This window comes from Papio anubis, chromosome 9 (genome assembly GCF_008728515.1).
Source record: "Papio anubis isolate 15944 chromosome 9, Panubis1.0, whole genome shotgun sequence".
Lineage (NCBI taxonomy): Eukaryota > Metazoa > Chordata > Mammalia > Primates > Cercopithecidae > Papio > Papio anubis.
The window spans coordinates 11,234,542-11,253,743 of record NC_044984.1 but is presented as its reverse complement, the minus strand read 5'-3'; the positions used below and the strand labels follow the sequence as shown (position 1 = coordinate 11,253,743).

General features: G+C 43.3%; 1 protein-coding gene across 5 annotated transcripts in view; it reads right to left on the bottom strand.

Moving 5' to 3' along the window:
* ETV6 (ETS variant transcription factor 6) overlaps positions 1-19,202 on the bottom strand; it is a 248,663-nt gene that overhangs the window by 134,702 nt on the left and 94,759 nt on the right. For 3 of the 5 annotated variants that reach the window (XM_021922053.2, XM_017945671.3, XM_021922055.2), the window contains exon 2: positions 9,605-9,734. The exons of 1 other annotated variant lie outside the window; for it this stretch is intronic. In XM_021922053.2, the coding sequence (XP_021777745.2) occupies positions 9,605-9,734 (130 nt within the window). The remainder of the gene's footprint in view (positions 1-9,604; positions 9,735-19,202) is intronic. One more of the 5 variants, XM_021922054.2, reaches the window with a different exon arrangement.

The window sequence follows — 19,202 nt, the reverse complement described above, 5'->3', positions numbered from 1 at the left end:
TGGAATTAGAGAACAATGTGATGATTGAGTTGGGGAGAACTTAGGAATCATATGCCTAGGCCGTTTCACTGTGCAGATGTGGAAACCACAGTCCTGGGAGACGGAATGAACTGCTGAGATGACCCAAGCAATCAGCCACGTAGAACCAGAGCTCAGGAAACTGACCCCCACAAGAGCATGTTCTCTGCCCTCTTACCCCATTGTAGAGTGTTCTGGCACACATGCCATGTGGGTAAACGAAGGCACCAAATGTCAGGCAATTTTTCTGAAGCGCGTTGGCTTAACACAAATTACCAGGAAGTTCAGTGTTTTAAGGTGTAAACTCAGTAATACAATCTTCATTTAATCACAGCACCTTTCTTACTGTTTAATAACCATCTGTGAGGCAGATCATCTCTTTTAAAAAGATGGAAAATAATAGACAAGGAACCTCTAATATTTATTTATTTATTTATTTATTTATTTATTTATTTATTTATTTATTTGAGACAGTCTCGCTCTGTCAACCAGGGCTGGAGTGCAGTGGCGCGATCTCGGCTCACTGCAAGCTCCGCCTCCTGGGCTCATGCCGTTCTCCTGCCTCAGCCTCCCGAGTAGCTGGGACTACAGGCGCCCGCCACCACACCCGGCTAATTTTTTGTATTTTTAGTAGAGACGGGGTTTCACCGTGTTAGCCAGGATGGTCTTGATCTGACCTCATGATCTGCCCACCTCGGCCTCCCAAAGTGCTGGGATTATAGGCGTGAACCACCGTGCCCGGCCAAGAAACCTCTTTTTACTTCATTTAATTTTGTTTCTAACACTCCAGAATTTATACACATACCTGAGAATATCTGGCATATAACAGTGTGCATACTGGATTGGATACGGAAATTTATCTTCCTTCAAGTTCAAAAGATACTTTGGTTTATAGCTCTGATTTTATTCATCTGGGCCCTCTTGTCAGTAATTTGTATTATGCTTAAAAATTGAAAAAAAAATCAGCCTGCTAGCTTGGATATTCTCCTTCGAACCAACAGACAGAATGAAACAACTTTCATTTGCTCCTCAGACTTTTAAAGAGTAATAGGGTGAAGTGGAAAAGAAAAGTCTGGTTTTAGAATTAGATGTGGATTCAAATTGGGGCTCCTCCACTTTCCCTTTGTGTGACCTCGGGCAAGTGGTTTACCACTACAGAGCCTCAGGTATAGTATCTACTGTGCAGTGTTTGTTATTATTCAGGATAACATATATGAAGCATATACATATACACACATATATACTTTTACATATATATACACACACATATATACGTTTATATATATACATATATATAATAGTAGTAGTGATCATTATTTCTTATTCCACACAACAATGCCATAGAGATTCTCTACAGTGGCTTTATGATCTTAAACACAGTTGACCTCAGAGTGGCTCCTAAGGAGAAACACAGGCTCCTGTGAGCTGGCAGGTAGGGTGCAATGACCAAAAAACTAAAAGCTCATTTGCAAAGATGAGCTATTTCCGGAAAACAAATGGGTAATAAAATCCTAACAATGATACTTCTCAAGCAGAGCTCCATAAATTGCTGGATACCCCTATAATTTTTAAGATGGTGCTATTCAATACCCTAAAACTTGTTCTAGGTGCTTTTAAAAAAGTATTGTTATATCTTCCCTTACAAATCTTCACCCTCCTCAGTGAACCATTTTGGTGAGTACCCCCACCCCAAAAGCTGAGAATTTAGCCTCAGCTGACCTGGTAAAATAGGGTATTCCCTGCACAGCCCTGTGCAGTCCACCTTCCCTTCTAGGTATCCAATCCTCATCCACCCCACATCTACAGCTCTTTATCCATGATCTGTACCCACAGTTTGCATTTCTACGACTGGAATCTGACAGCCCCATTTGAGAGCTACTGGTATCCATGATCTGCTGGAAGCAGAAATGGAGACCAATGTTGAAAGAATGGAGTTTTGTTCACCCACCCAAGATGGAGGCAGTAAATTCTGGGGCAGTGTGACTAATTATACTTGGGAATTTACAGTCAGTATGTGGCCAGAGCCAGGGCCAGTTTAACTCTCTCAAGTCCTGCTCTACCTCTCCTTCAGAAGAGATCAGAAAAATGAACCACAAAACACTCACACATGGTACAGGCAACTGAGAATCAGAATCCACCCACGGCAACAGCAAAAGCAGCAACATCTAAAGGTCCCTGCTAACGTTCACCTCTGATGAAGCTATCAAGGTCATCCTGCCAGAAACACCAAAAGTCTGAATTACTGATGCGGTGTAACTCAGGCATGAAGCAAAATGGGAGAAAATATCAGTTATTTGAGAATGGAAACTATTGAATTTGTATATACTCAGCTCAATCAATGCTTTCTGATAATAAGAGGAGGTGAGAAGTAACTTAGAGAAGCACAGTTCAAGCCAACATCACGCTGAACCTTTATCATACCTGCCAGAAAGTATTAGGTAGATACATGTAAGGGTGACCGTGGAGTGGAGCTCAAGGACAGGAACTCCTCAATCCGTGGAAACCCATCAAGACAAGGGAAAGACCACAGAGGTATTGAGGGTTGGGAAAATCCAAGAGGAAGCAATAGACAGAAAAAAAGAAGAAATGGAAATAAAGTTTCTGATTTCCTGTTGTTGTTCAAGTCTCATAAAACGGACTGGTTCTCATCGTCTTTTATTTTTCAAAGGGCTCTCTTAGTCTGCTATAACCTTTCAGTGTTGAGTCTAGAATAGAGCTGAGCAGCTCTGGGCTCACATAAATAATGCAGAGCACCAGGTAGGGACAACCCATTGTCAACAGTTTCCAAACATCTACTTCAGAACTCCGAGGAAAAGGGAGAGCCCGTGACACTAATGAGGGTCCGTGCCATCTTCATCCTCCCCTCCCCATCCCCCACAGCGAAACCAGGGCCACTTTGTCAGAGCTGACGCTGGAGGAACTGCCTTAAATGTACACGGAGCTCACTGCATGAAATGTGAAGTGAAAGAAAAGGTCAGTAAACCTCTGGTTATATATTTTTTTCTTAAAAAAAAAAAGACATCTATAAATAGCTGCATTTATTGAAGCTGCTTCCTTATCAGGAAGCATGGAGCTAGGAATTAACGTCTGCCTGCATCGGAAATTCTTTCAGACAGCAAACCCAAAAAGGAAATTTCCCTTCCAAAGCATCCTGGCTGTTCTGCTGCGGGCTGTTTTTGCTCTTCAAGCTGTTTGAAGCAGTTAACCAGGGCCCTCGTATAGCCACATGTGCCATGGGGAAAGTAGAAAGCCTTCAAGCATTTGAATGTAAAAAGTGAAGGCACCCAAAAGAAGGCTGAAGGGGGAACAAAGTATAAAATGCTAGTGGCTGGTTGGCTTTGTTAGAAGTCATTACTGCTTTGTAAGACACTGACAGAGAATTAAATCTCTTCTCCTTGTCCTTGTCTCAACTCTGCTGGTGATATCACTGCACGTCACGGGCAGCTGTGAGGAGAGGCCATTTTTGGAACGCTGATGTGATAGCAAAGGACAAGGGAGGACTTGATAGGTATTAGAAGAGTGGGGAAGGCTGAAGAAGGAGACTCGCAGATTCAGGCAACACTGGGAAGAAAGTTCCAGACTGAGGGAGAGATGTGTGGGTAGGAAAAGGTCCTGGGATGGAGTGCCCTAGAGCAAAACTGAGCCCCTGGAAATCACAGGGAATTGTTTGAAAGCAAAGCTTATTTCCATCTGACTTAGGAAAATTAGTCTCAATACCACACAGACAGAACCCTAGGTCCTTTCTTTAATGAAACACACAGACAACGACATGCAAGCTGCTTCCCTTGGCTCCTGTATGGGGAAGCCACGTCCTCAACAGGCTAGTCACTGTCACCGGAAACGGAAATGGAGCTTTGGTGAGCTACCTGGCCACTGCAGGCCGGGCACTGTGCCAGGTGCTATACATAAATGAGATCTGGTATTTCTAAGAAACCCTCATTAGTAGGTGTTATTAGAAACTTGAGTCTTAGATAGGTTAAATCATCTCTAATAGAAAGAGTCGACCCTGAAATTCAAGTCCATTCACATCTATCTGCACCCAAGCCCTGTCTATTACCATGGTTTTTTATTTGGAGACTTCCAAAAGCAGCGGGACCGTCCTCCTAGAAGGGCACCCCTAGCAAAATGCTGGGGAATTGGGTACTGGATTGAACCCACTCTCGGAGCTGGCCCATCAGGGCCTACAGGACCAGCTCTGGCATTCTGGTTGCAGGGAGAAATTCAACTCTAACCTGAGCTCACAAGAGAACAAACAGCGGGAGGCAGCAGGACTGGTGAACAAAACCAGCATAAACTATCCACAGGGACAGGCTGTTATCCTGATGCCTCTCCCTCATCCTGTTGAGAGGGAGAAGCCAGTCTGCTGCGGATTCAGCACAACTTCATGATCAGGTGGCATCACTAGAACCGCACCTGTCCCAGTCGTTGTACCTGTGGCCGCCCAGACTTCAGTGGTCAGCGGTGCCTCTACTTTCAAGTCCATGAAATTCTGACGTTATGTTTTCTCCTAAAAAGAAAGCTGAAAGGTGGTTTCAAGAAGTAGAAGTCACATTCAGCCTTTCACATGCTGTGTGCACCTGGACAATCCAGTTGACCTGTCGGAGCCACGGTCAGCTCATCAAACAGAATGAATAGCACCTACTTCAAGGACTGTTGCACAATTAAATGAGACAATAAGTATGAGCGCATCTTGTTATGTATAAAAATATAAAATAATAACGATGATCATGTTCAGCTCCCAATTTTGCCTTTTTTTTTTTGGGAACAAACATAATGTGAAAGCATATAAAATTGTTGCTCTACCCAATTAGAAAAGAGGCACTGCATCCCTTCTCACTATGCTGGTTCTAATATAGCTTTGCCTGTCACGTGGCTGTCTTAAACTCAGTTACTCTGCTGAGAAGGCAAAACAGCCAAGTGGGTGAGCAGCGAGGTAACGTTTCCAAAGGAAGGCATTAAATTAAATTATTAAACACACACAAGCAGGAGTAGTAATGTAAGAATTTTGAAAGATTCACAAGGAAAAGAAAGAGAGCCAAGGGACTATTTCTGGTGTTCTGACTCCAGAAAACGCCGAGCGGCTATTATGGCTATTTATTAACCCGCAACATCATAAACCCTAACCCTATTAAACATGATGAATGAGTCCTAGGTTCCGATTTTTAAATATCATTGACAGGGATTTTAGAAGGCCAAATGGACACTGCAAAATGCAAAGTCTGCGGGCAAATGGCACAATGTCAACTAAATGTGGAATGATCATGTTTAACAGAAATTTTAAATAAAGACATTTAATTATTTCAATTCTGCCCCATCAATCTGAACTATACTTACATTATTATCGTAAGGCTGGGTCTGAGCATCACTGTCTGAGGCCCAGTGTTTCATAAGGTAAGCCTCTGCCAATCAGCAGGCTGGCAGAACCTCGTGAGGTGCTTTAACTGCCCCCTTCAGCAGTCACTCCCCCATGAGTTTAGAAAAAGGATAGCCTTTGGGTAGACAAATCAGAAAACATCCCTGCCTTGCAAGACTACAAGTCCCCTGGTGAGAACTGGGCAAAGGTATCCTTCGCTCCCAGTAACAGCCCTTCTCTGGCCAGAGTCAAGAGTGATCTTGCCTGGGCACCCTTGGGGGTCCTTGGTCTTTCAAGTGTTTTCAAGCTACGATGAAAGGCTTATGTTCCTTTAAAGAATGGAACTTGTTTTTTTTTTCCCACCTGTCTACTGTAATTGTACTTCGGCTCTTCTACCCTCAAGCTTCAAAAACAATTCAGTATCCTTTATGGAAGAAGAAGCAAAAATGATGCCCTTTCCATCCTCTCAACAGACATACTTGTGTTTGCTCTCCCGGTGAGCAGGGGAGTTCTGCTGTAGGACGGTTGAAGGGCACTGTCCTGGTAATCTGGGCAGTGAGTCAGAGCAGGATGGCACAGGTCTGGCCTTTCTTCCCTGGGCTCTCCTCTTGCACTCTGCCCAGGCTGCTTTGCCAGTCCTTTTCAAGTCCTCCCTAATCAGCACTTAACACTTTACTCCATTTATCACTTTGCTTTTATCACTGGCAAATAAAAGGAAAAGGCATCACTCTCTACTTCTCAATAACTTGCTAATTTGTCATGCTGTGTCTTCAGTTTGGGTCTAGCTCTGTTTTTGCAGAATAAAATGGTGAGAAACTCTCTGTATGAAAACCTTAGATATTATGATCTCTGCTCCCCTTAACCCCAACTCCCAAGAATATGTGCTGATTTAAGAATGAAAGAAGAGAAAGGAAGAATTAAGGGAGAGGATTTATCTGGCAATCAATGGAAAATGGTGAAAAGAACCCACTTCGAGGCATACCAATCTGATGAGTGTCCCTTTAAAACAAGCAGCTAAAAGTGCCTCCGACTTAGCAATACCATAAATGTCCCGCTGTTGTCTTGGCTTTGAGATTCTTCCCCGTACTTTCCATGAGCATTCCACTGGGAATTGTCTGGAATCCCAGATTAAAACAGCAATAACCCAATTCCCTGGTTAGAATATTTATTTTCTTTTAGGTTTGGAAACTCAGCTGGGATGCATCTTCAAGTGTGTGGCACAGCTTCAGTCATCGTAGGGGCTATATGCTCCTCTCAAACAGGATAACAAACAGCGGAATCCTAGAACAGGAGCGGGAGGACAGAAGCTCAGCCCCATTCGGAGAGTCCCAGCCGAGGGCAAACAGCAAGAGCCTGGGAAGCTCCACTTCCAGAGGATTCACTACAGACGTCAGAACCAATGGTGTCAACAATAGGTCTCATGCAGATGACCAAGGAGAGGTATATAAAGTTAGACTGCCATAAAGTAGGCATTCAGGCAAAATCTTTACCATCACCTGAATCCACAGTCTAACTACTGATGAAATGGCAAGGTTTCCAGGAATGTGCCACAGTTCTATATTTCATAGCTGTCTACGTGGGGATCCATCCATGCTTCGAAGGATGATATGCAAACCATTCAACAAACAGATAGAACAGACAGGACAGCAATTAGAATAGATTCCAGCCATAAACCAATGATACGGCCACATCAGCGAACACTGGCTAAGTGTCAACCCTGAATTCATCCATCCATCCATCCATCCAAAAAATATTTACTAAACACACACTTTATGGTGGTATAGTGGATATAAGATCCTGGGCTCTGGAGTCAGCCAGAACTGAGTTTGAGTCTTGACTCTATTCTCTTACTGGTTCTGTGATTGACCTTGAAAAAGTACTTAAATTATCTAAGCCCTTACGTGTGACATGCAGATAGAAAGAAGACCTACCTTACAGGTACTGTGAGAATGAATTAAAAGAATTCCTGTAAAGGACTTCACATAGTGTCTGCTACAGGGTAATCCCATGATAAATATTAGCTATTATGGTTGTGTGCTTGGCACACAGAAGGCGCTACCAAAATGCCGGTAAGCAGAATAGACACGGCTCAATAAGGAAACTGTCTACTCCAGAAAAAATGCAAGTGTTACTATGGAAGAAACAATTCAAAGCAAGGAGAATGATGCCTCAGATGAGAATGATAATATTTGAAAGTTAGGAAGGCTGTGAAACATTTTCCTGTCCACACACAGTATTGTCTGCTAGGAGAACGGAGTTAAATTACCCACAGTCGAACAGCAGAACTAGGTAAAAGTTAAGATCTCCTGACCTCCAGTTCAGTGTGTGTGTTTGCTTGCTTGTTTGTTTTGTCAGGATAACATCTCATGGAAGGTAGTTAAGGAGCTTCCATATGTCAAGGCATCCAGAAGTGAACCAGGAGCAAAGGCCTCCTTGGGGGATGTTGCAAAATGTAAAAATGAAACGTTATGAAACAAATCTCAGTCTGTTTGTGATGAGTGTTTGAAACTTTTTTTTTTCTCTGTGCTAGAATTTAAGTTCCACAAGAGCAGAGGAGTTTTTTCTGCTTTGTTCATTTCTGCACCCCCAGGACACAGAAGAGTGCCGGGCACAGCAGAGGCAATCAATAACTATTTGCAAGATGAATAAATGAATGAATTAGGGAGCAGCAGTGTTCTGCCTGCGTGGCATGAGGATGTTCCATCCTGAGGCGAATATTTCTGAAGTTAATATATCGGTCACAGGATGACTTCTGGAGGAAAATTTCCTATCACTTGGCTGCTGTTTCTTTTCCAGTTGTGTCTGCTCCCATGGTGCCATAACATTCCAGTTTCCTAAGGACACTGATGTTCCCAGCTATGATCCTGGCACCTTTACAGTTCCAACCTCCTTAAAAGTAGAGGAAAAGATGGTAGAGTGGGGCTGTGTCCTTTACTTCCCTGCCCAAATGAAGCAGGAATGTCTTGACCATAGGAGGCAGCAACTTCGTAAATACTGATGGATGCAGCAAGATGCAGGAGGGAAAGGATTCTCATGCCCCCAACTCCTTGCAAACATCCCAGCAACCATCTGCACTGTGGGGCAGAAGGCATAAGCCAGCAATGTTCCCCCAGGAGCCCCAGTATCACGGTCATCTAATTCCCTGAATTATCAGAGAGAGAAAGAAAGAACCTGCATCCTCTGTCTCCTATTGTTCTCTGCATTCAGAAAGCAACCTTCTGAGGAGGGTGGAACAGGAAGAGAATCACCATGCTGCAGAGAGATGGTGAGCAAGACTGTGCCACCACTGAAGTCACTGGAAGGGCCACGGTGACCCCAAGTGTCCTCTATAACCTAGTCTTGTGCCCACAGGATAACATTCAAGGCAGAGAAGCTGGCATTTTCTTGGATACGGTGAAGAGGGTGGGAATCAGGTGATTCATCTCTCCAGCTGCCCCAATCCTGTTTTATCACCTGAGCTGGGCGGTAGTATGAGAAAGGCAGACAAAAAGGACACAGCAGGTGTCAACGGCTTTGGAGGCCAGTATCAGCAGCACAGGTGTGTGGGCCCCAAACCTCTGCCAAGTTGCAGCTGAGGACTGAGATGGGGAAGTGGTAGGCCAAGGGGTAGTGATGATTTGGGAGAGAAAGGTGGAACCACTACAGACTGCAGCTGCTGAGGCAAAGCAAGCACAAGAGAAGCAAGAGAGAGTGGAGGAGAAGGAAAGGAGGTAAGAGAAAGGACCTATGCAGGCCTAGAAAATGAAGGGAAGAAAAGTAGCCAGCACAGACAGGGAGGGGAAGGAGGGCCCTGGAAAGAAAGAACAGCGCACGGCTTAAACACAAAGCAGGAGTGAGTCTGACTCACAAACTGAGCAAAATTTAGGACCAAAGAAAATATTAAAGTTGAGTAAGCGTGAATTTGAGAATACAGATAAACTTTGCACACACACAAATCATCTTGTCTACTAGGAGATTTAGTTGGCTCTGCCATATACTGCATGCTTCCAGGTTTCTTGTTTTTTTAACGTGTCATAGTCAGGGAAGAAATGAACACATTGAGAGACAAGGAACAGGAATCTCAAACTTTTCAGAGGTCTTTGGGGGCAGGGGGTGTGAAAGATTCCAAAGCAGTGTGGCGAAGTCCTGTGAAAACCACCTCAGAGCTTGCTACTCTCTGGCCTGGAGTCCACTGCCTGCCACCCCCGCCCCATGCCATCAATCGTCTGTCCCTCTTGGGTCACGAACACTCACGCAGGTGCGCAGGCAGGCGGATTGAGTCTTCCTCCATCCTGAGCGCTCGAGGCACTGGAACATGAAGTGGCGTCGAGGAAGCGTAACTCGGCACTGGGCTCTCTGGAGGTGTATATGAAATTCGTTCCTGCTGTTAAAAATAAGGGCAGGAAGAGGGGAGGGGGAGAGAGACAATGAAAGCTTGGAATGGAGGTGCGAGACCATCTGGGGATGGGGAGCAAAAGGGAGGTGGGGCATGGGCAGTACCAGCTTCCCAAGCAATCCGGCTTACTCTCTCTGTAGAGACACTGTATACAGTTGTCTTTCAGATGCCTAGCATTGGGGCTATATAACAAAACTCTGCCATCTTTGAAAACAGCCTTTACTTTGGACTCAGGTCAATAGGTGTACGCCCTGTGGTTTGTACAACTAAAAAGGAGGGACAAAACGGAACAAAAAAATATGTCCAAGAGAATGGCTTAAAGACAACTTTCTAAAAAATGACTTGCCCAAGTTGCATAAATAATGCCATCACTTTATCGAAGCCACGTTTTCTCTTCTGTAGCAATATCCCCAGCTTCTAATCAAAGTATGATTCTAGATTCACTGCACAGAGAGTGAGCTGAACGAGTAAAGTGACAGCTTCAAAGATAAGTTCTAGATTTAGAATTTAAATCTACGAGGAAGATTCTTCTGTTGTCCACCTATCTCACTATACAACAAACACAACTAAAAATATCCAACATCTAATTGTTTCCTTCATTGCAAGGAATTATCTGCAACAGTAATGAATATCTCCTTGTTCCTTCATTCTCCGTCTCAGAATCAGTATTTCCTTTCCCTCTGAAGTATTTCATAGTTCATTCAAAGAAGTATCTGAATTTAAAAGAAGTACTGTTTGACTGACCCCTTATCAACTATCAAAGGGTAGGGGGCAGCTTCGGTGGGTTCTCCATTTGAATTCAAACAAGCAGTGTTTGTTAGATCAATTAAAACAAACTAGATGGGGTGAGAAGGATTACTGTGAGTTGTAAGTTAAAATACCGCAAATAATGGCAAGAAACCGACTACTGGGTTCAGCAGAACAGCAGTGCAATTTGTATCTTAGATCAGCATACCAACTAGGTTGACTTGCAGTCCATACATACACACAACTTCAGGAGTGTCTGTGGTTTAACTGGGCAATGTAAAGTGGAACACACAACATCCAAAAATACGGTGGAAAGACGAGTAAAATGCCGTTATGAAAATAAAACTCAGGAGCAAAAGAAAATCGTACGTTAAAGTAAAGGGAAGGCAGTGTTTACGTTTTGGAAAGATACTTCTTTAACATTTTACATCTCATCAAATGTGCAAAGGGAAGTGGCGGAGTCCTCAGCCTATAACCAAATTAAAGCTTCTCTGCTCATAGCCTAGAAAGTTTGGCGGTTGCGGTAGGAAGTTCTGATTTTAAATGAATATATACATATTGTTATAATTTCCGAATGGAATTGCTCTACCTTCCCTAAGGCACCTATCAGAAGCAACTAGGGCAGTTGGAATATTTCTGTTTAAACATACATCCTGCAGTTTCTTGGTGAATTTCTTAATGAAGGGCAGGCACATATATCCCAGGTTTCATTTCTGTGTCAATTAAGATATCCTGTAAAAAGTCACCCAGAGGCAAAACTTTCAACTGCACTTTTCTCGAACTTTAGCAAGCATCACACGTATTTTGAGAAACTTTAACTTAAGGATGGGTCATACTTTTTTTGATGTTTGGTTTGGGGTGGTTTGGGATGAACAAAGCGAAAAAAATTAGTAATAACCCACACATATAGGAAACATAAAATCTGTTCAGAGGTTTTAAAGGTGAGGTGGGCTTTTGAGCATTTCAAAGTCTGTTTTTCGAATTTAACAAATTCTCCATATTCTTCAACTCTTGTCTGACACCAGCCCCCAAAATCCCACTATATGTCTAGATATCTACCGTTAACTTTATTCTCGGAAATAACTTTCTGTTTTGTTAGGGTTTTTGCAGAAGTGAAACTTGGTGAAGAAAACATCGGGCAGCCAAAGGGTCTTCAAATGGTGCTGCACGAGTGCAAGAAAAAAACAAGACAGCATTTCGAAATTCAATGACTCTTGTTTCCCTTGAAGCAAAGAGAAACTCACAAGACACTCTGGCTAGTCCATGAGAGTGAGGCCACCTCATCCCCGCCTCCCCCAACTCCACCAAGGCAAGCTGGGAGAAACCCAGCCCTCCATGCTGACTGGACTTCATTTCTTGGGAACTCCATCTCCAGCCAACTGACAAAAGAGTCTGACTAGCTATTACCCTGAAAGTATATACTGTGATTTACTAAATTATCGTGGCTTTGGACCTTCCTTTCACTGTGCTCTCTTTAAAAGCAACCCCTTGGTGTGCTTTCTCTTCTACATGTTTCCCTGACCTTACGCTGAAACACCACACTTCTGCACCTGCTCTGGGATCTGACACCATCCCCCGCAAACCCCGTCCAAACAATTTTAGATGGAGACAACCGCTACTTCATGATGAAAACTTATAAAAGGAAGGCCAGAGAGGAAGAGACTGTGGCCCACTGATCTCCTCACGTTCCTGATGATGGTTTCTACTCAGCTGGAGGACAGTTTTCCACACCATTAGCTCTTTGTCAAAGGCTCAGTGAAGAGACTTGTCAGCAACAAGAGAGGTTACCTTGACCAAGACGGGACAAATGCAAAATGTGCTTCTAGGGCCCCGAGCACCCTTCTAGCAGCCATGGCACACCTAAGGTAACTCTGGGCTCAGTGGCTGCAGAGCACTCAGGGACCCCAAGAGGATGCTGTACAGTGAGGGGGCTCTGTTCTCGGGAGAACAAAACACACTCTTGGGAATCCCACCTACGAAGACTCCTTTTGTCTCTCTTTTTGTGAATCTCTAGGGTGACTCTCGCAGTCCTCATTTTTTACTCTATTGCAATAAGCATGCACTTAACATCTACCCTGGCACATCAGCAGACTATCAACAATTGGAAAAATTAAGCAAATACCACTATCTCAGATGGAGACATCTAGACAGAGAAGCTTAAGGACACTAACATCTAATTTCCCAAATAAAGGGAACTTCTTTACTCTTACAACTGCTTCTCTGGTCCGACCCCAACAAAGGAGGGGGTGGTGGTGACAGTCCCAGCTTACAGCTCACCCACCTCTAAAGCAAACTGTCAGACAGATGAAAACCAGAGGTGCTTTCTTTTAACATTATGGGGAGTGGGTGTGTGTGTGTGTGTGTGTGTGGAGGGCGGGATAACGATTTTCCCAAGAGGATTATAACCGCAGCTCTAATTAAATTAAAATGCTACAGACAGTGATATTAATGTATTCAAGTGTTGTAGGGGGATAAACTGCTGGAGGAGGTCAATGATGTGACTAAGAACGCCGTGATGTGGTTACATTATTGTTTAGATGCTGTAAAAAAATAAAACATGCTGCTTTCAAATTTGCAGATACAACCTACCAAGCCAATCAGCTGAACAAAAGGGAAGCACTGCAATTTCTGAGGCCAATTGTAATACCTACGAGCAGGTTGTCGAGGAGGCAGCACAAAGGGCTGGGAAGAGAAAATAAGGCAGAAAACTGTTGTAGGCAGGAGCCGAAATGTAAATTTCACTAACCATTACAGAAGCTTTTTTTTAAAAATGGAGTATGGAGTAGGGTTGTCTCTTAAAAGTGAAAGGACTGAAGCCAAAATGAGTTACGTTCCCTCTCCCATTCCTCTCCTAGCCATGAAGGGCCAATGAAGGATACCCATCTAATTCTGCTCATTTTTAAACTGAATGCTTAGGAGCCCGTGACTTCCCTGTAAAACAGGCGTATACAGTTTGTGCTCGGTAGGAGAATGGCATTTCTCCACGTCCCCCCACCCCCACCCTCAGGTTGCATATTACAGAAGAGTCAAAAAATGAGTATTATTACCAAAAGGCCTTTCCTCTTCAAAAGTATTCAATATAAAGCTTCCATATATCACAGGGATCCCCTAGCACATTTACACATTTGTTATTATACCCTTCGAAAAGGCTGAGGGGTTGGGAAACCTAGAGCCTACTGCTAACTAAATATTAACATTCTGGAAATAAAGCATTTTTGGAATTAAGAAAAACAGAAATAAAGTTGGTTGCGCTTGCAAAAAGATGGTTTGCAGGTAATTTCAAAGATTCCTCTGCTGCAGAACTGAGATGTCCTTGATACAGAAACTTTTCCTGGAAATGGTCCCTACCCCCATTATAAATGCCAGGACTGGCCCCAGTGATGGCTTCTGAAGCCTAGGTTAAAAGTCCTGAGGAGGAAGAGTGTCATGGACACAGGATGGTGGTCATTTCCCCACAGCTAGGGTAAAAATGCCACAGGCATGCTTTCATCCCATTGCACTTCAGTGTCCCATCACTGTGAAGAAACCTGCAACCCAGACAAGATGGAAAACAGCAGGCACTAGCGACAAGAGTGGTCATGCCGGCAATATTCAATATTTTGAGAGAAGGATCTCTTTTCCACCCTGCAGGTGTTTAGAAAAGCTGCCCGAGAAAGCTGATGCTTGTACCATCGTCAACTTCTACAGATTCAACAGAAGAAACCTCTCCTATGGGAAGCTATTTATTGAAATTTACTAAAGTGAAGTCTGAATACACAATTATTTAAGTACACTCTTCTGGCTGCAAAAATGATTCAAGTGGTGGTGATGTTGGCTTTCATTAAGTAAGCTTTTATTAACAAGCTGTAGACACATTAACAAAAAATTGAATACGCTGAAATTTGAGCTCTAGAGTTTTCTGAGTTTCTGCCACCAGGAAAGCACAAACAGACATACACAAGAACCTAAAGTAATACTCTCGAAAATCGACATTTTTTCACTTGAAAAAAGATATTCAATATTTTGTCCACTCCAAAATTCAGTGAGATAAACTTAAAGAATTTAAGATGCAAATGCCAGTCTTCTTTTCTAAATAGACATTGTACACACAGCCACAGAGAGTAACATTTTTGGAATCTCCCCAGAAAGAAACATCATACCCTAGCATCTGGGCTAGAAAGAACACCACAGAGACTCAAATACAAATTCTGAAGTACCAAAATCCACATCTACCAAATCACAGAAGTGAAGTTCATGATTTCTTTTCATCCAGAGAGTTACCAGAAGATGGTTTAGACATCCAAGTTGGTTTAGGGGCCCAAGCTGGCTTTCTTCTTGGTGTCCAGTGTCTCCCTGCCCTGAAAGCAACATCCCTCTGGATACTGAGTCATTAGATTTTTACAAGCCAAATGGTGTTTGGCTCTCAACATTCATCTTGCAGAATACATATCAGAATCTTGTAGGATCTTGCAGAATCCAAGGAAAAAAAAAATGAGCATACCCTGTGAAAATTAGGATGGGTGGGAACTATATTCCTGGCATCTGAAATCTCCCTAGGTTACCCGGATGGCCCACTCAGTCCTTGGGAAGAGGGCGTGCCGGACAAACCAAACTCAATGTTGATATGGGGATCTCCCAAGGAGCCCGCTTCACCAATCTAAAGGAGTGCCCTTTCTCTAGTTTATGTAGATGTTCGGGATGTTGATATTCAGATTCCTGTTTAGAACTGAAAATGTCCCTTTCTTCTGCCTTTCTGGATGGTTACATCCTAAAATCAGAAGGCAGTATATCGCTTGTGACAAACAGATACAATTAAGTCAAAGCATCTTAAGTCTTCCTCTTACCCAGACCTGTATTATCTTTGCATAGTGAGATTTAAAAAAAAAGAGCATTAGCAATAAGCCCTGCAATCAAACATCAGTGTAAAAGGTCATTGAGTTTTTTTTTTCTCCTTATGATAAAGAAATATTTCAGCATTCATCAGCTGTCAACTATGAGGCTAGGCCTGTATCAGGCATTACAAATTACGCAATCATATGTCCTAGAATTTCCAGGATGGTCTCAATATTTAAAGTTCTGTGCCCCTTTACCCATAAATACATATGGGTAGTAATATATAAATACTTACACCTCTCAGAACACATGTCACAATTTTAGCTGGAAAATACAGTCACTGCCACAATCAGGAAAGAGAGCTAGCATTAAGTGAGCACATGGCATGTGTTCCTATGAAGTCTTTATTTTATTTCAGCCTCACAAGGACCCTGCAAGGAAGGCATTGTTATCTCCATTCCACAATGAGGAAACGGACTTGAAAACCGCAGTTCCAGTCACCAGCTCGAGAGATGGTGTGGCTGGTATTTGGGTGCAGACTGATCTAACTTTACTTCTCTGAACTGCTTTGTAATGCCAACCAGTCAATAATGACTTCACAATGGGGAATTCCAAGAGACAGGTTCAAGCTTGTAAAAATCATAGCAGCCTTGGAATATTTCATTGCTCTGCATCCTCACTCCTCACAGAATTCCAGCAGGATTCTTGAGGGCGACTCAACAGAGCCACCTAAGCCAAGGCACCTACCTTCTTATGCATGTAGCTTATCCTGTGGGCAGCACAGACTGAGCGGTAAACGCATTCAGCTGAAGGAAGGGGACTCTCTGATGTATGAGAAAGGTTCTTGTGGCATGATCTCTGAACAGGAGTAACCACTCAAATTTATCCAGGGCTCTACATTAACCACGGGAAACAATCAGTAGGACCAGGAGGGCATTTCCAGGTTGCTTATGCAAATGATACCTTGGCCTGGACTAGAAATCTTATTGGGCATTTCTGAGTAAAAACATATTACTTTCTATCCCAACACTGTCCTTAACAACAACAAAAGACATTTCCCTTATTCTTATCCACTTATCCAAGAGCAGCACATCTAAAAGTACAGGTGAGATAAACAGAAGCAGTAAGGAGGAAAGAAGCCTGCCAACATCTATTTGGTGCCTATAGTGGGCAGATCTCTACACCAAGAAGGAGCTGAGTCTGCCCCCAGAAATCACAGTGGCCGCAGTCCAAGCAAGACCTCTCCAATGGCCAAACATGCATATTCCCAAGAGGGGAATGGATGAAGGCATTAAGGATACATGTGGCCTGTGCAGGGAAAAAAGATTTAAAATCTCCTCGGAGAGGTCTTCAAATATAGGAAGGACAAGTCTAAGAGAGACTCAAGGCTTGCTTGTATTAGCAGAGGGCAGAGCCAGCAACAGATACCCATGCACTAGAAGGAAGGCCTTTCAAACAGCTGAAGTCTCCAGATATGTGGGCGATTTACTGTTCTCCTAAAGCTGACTTAACGCTGAGGCTGAAAAGTGACTCTAAAACAGGTTCTTGCACTGTGAAGGAGCTGGAGTAGGAGAACTTAAAGGTTCCTTACAACTGCAAGAGGTTGCCTACAATCTTACCTCCCCTGGTAAGTCAGAGCTTATAAATGACAGTGTGGGTAGAATGACTCCAAATAAAACATGGACACCATAGTCCCCTTCTTTATCAATTAGTTCCTTATGTCCCCTCACAGGATCCTAGGGTTCTACTGAATATAATTAGAAAAAGCACTAGTTTCTAGAACTAGGTGCAATTTCTTTAAAGACAAGCACCAAAGCAAAAAAACTCAAATCGATTTCTTTATTGTTCCCATTTTAAAAAATTTTAATTAAGATACTTCCCACTCTTGAGGTGCCATGAAATTCTTTTTTTTTTTTTTTTTTTTTTCTGTATTTCCTTAGATATTTCTAACATGGATAGTAAGCCGAAACTAAAGCTGTAATTCCTTGTCATGTCAGGCTGTGGTTACCAGGGAGGTCTATGAAGGTGGCCCAGTTCATGTGGCTGGAACCCAGTGTGGATGTACACGCAGGCAAAGTTACAAGCTTTGAACCTGCATGGGAAAATTTAAATCACGCCATTCTGCAGCCCCAGGCTATACCTCTAATCCCTTCCATGATATAGAGGATTGCCTTTGTTCAAAGCAGAGATTGGATGAGCTCAGCAACACACATCACCACTCCTGGAAAAGCCATAAAAGTGCAGGTCCTACTGAGAGCAGGTCAGCAGCATCACTTCAGCCTAAGAAAGCTGGTGTGACTTCATTTATACAGAACCATCAGGTGTCACCTCTGGGGAAGAAATAAAGTCGTGCTGTTGAATTTATCCAGCGATGCCTCTAAGCTTGTGATCTACCTTTTGAAAGAGGGTCACTAAATCCTTTCTTCCTAGTTCTAACAGCAGAAGGAACAGGTATTTAAATTAACAGCAGCTTGTATCCTGGGCACAACAAAGTGGTCAAGTTCGGCTCTTTATTAGCTGCTTTCTCCTCCATTAACGCTATTCCCTTTAATGGTCTGGCTATTATAATTAGCCAATCTGCGTTGTCCCTGCCTGGGGCTAACAAGTAATGAACTGAGAGAGTTGCTATTTAGTTGTATCAAGGGCACCATTAGACAGCGCTTCTCAATCTCCCCCCAAATGAGAGATACCTTCCAGGCATGTACTATTGCCACGTGACTGCTCTTGTACGTCCCTCACAGTGGACCTGGGGTGGGAGCTTCCCCAGCGACTCATGAGACTTAAAACCTGGGCAGAAGGAAAGGATGAAAGTCAGGCTCCTGCAGACACTGGCAGCCCAAAGGGCTTGGAACCTGAGCATTAACTATTAGCTCCTCCCTCTCTCCACCTGCATTCTCTGCCTCTTCGTAAACCCTTCACCTCCTCCTCAAGTAGCTTTCTTCTTTGTGCCACAGCATCACTTAGGGCTTTGCTCTTTTTGTGTCCTTCTTTAACGGCTATATCCTGGAAGTCTTGTAAAAGGAAGAGAAAGAAAAGCGACAGCTCAGACTCGCAAAACCAGCGAGCTACAACTCAAACTAAAAAGATGTTTTGCCCTGTGATTTATCTTTTCAAAATGTCTAGAGCTTAAATGGACCACACACGCCTAATAAGAAACTTGAGGTTTTAAAGATCTGACATGAGAGCCGGGGGAGAAGATTTATATTCTCATTCAAATGAGGGGAGTGTGGAGAACCGCTGAATAATGCTCCGTAGTTGATACTACCCCACTGCTGGCCCAGGCTCTAGGCAGCCCGGCAAAGCTGTTTGTATGAAGACCCGCCAGCCCTTAAGAGATACCCCAACCCTCACCCGCCTCTGTAAGGAAGAAGGCTGGATTACAACCCGGACCACAGTCAACTGAAGAAATTCCCTCGCTCTACATACATCACAGAATTCCTGGGTCACTTTAGGCTCCGAAATAAACAGAAATAGGAACAGCCTCATGAACTCTACCTACAGTAACAAGCGCAAATGAGTCTGGAAAAGATTTATATCTCTGGAAAATGTTTACTACCGAAATAATTTTCAACAAAACCAAACAATACTGTACTTAAAAAGCAACGTAAAAGAAATGAGTCAACGTCTCCTCAGTGTTGCTGTGTGAGAGATTTGGATAACAATGCCCAGCCTTTGTCATCACATGATGTTATTTCAAACATAAAAGAGGTCCTGCGCAGTGGCTCACCTCTGTAATCCCAACATTTTGGGAGGCCAGGGCAAGAGGATCTCTCAAGCTCAGTAGTTCGAGACCAGCCTGGGCAACATGGCGAAACCTCGTCTCTATAAAAAACATGAAAAATTAGCCAGGCATGGTGGCATGTGCCTGTCGTTCCAGCTACTCGGGAGGCTAAGGCG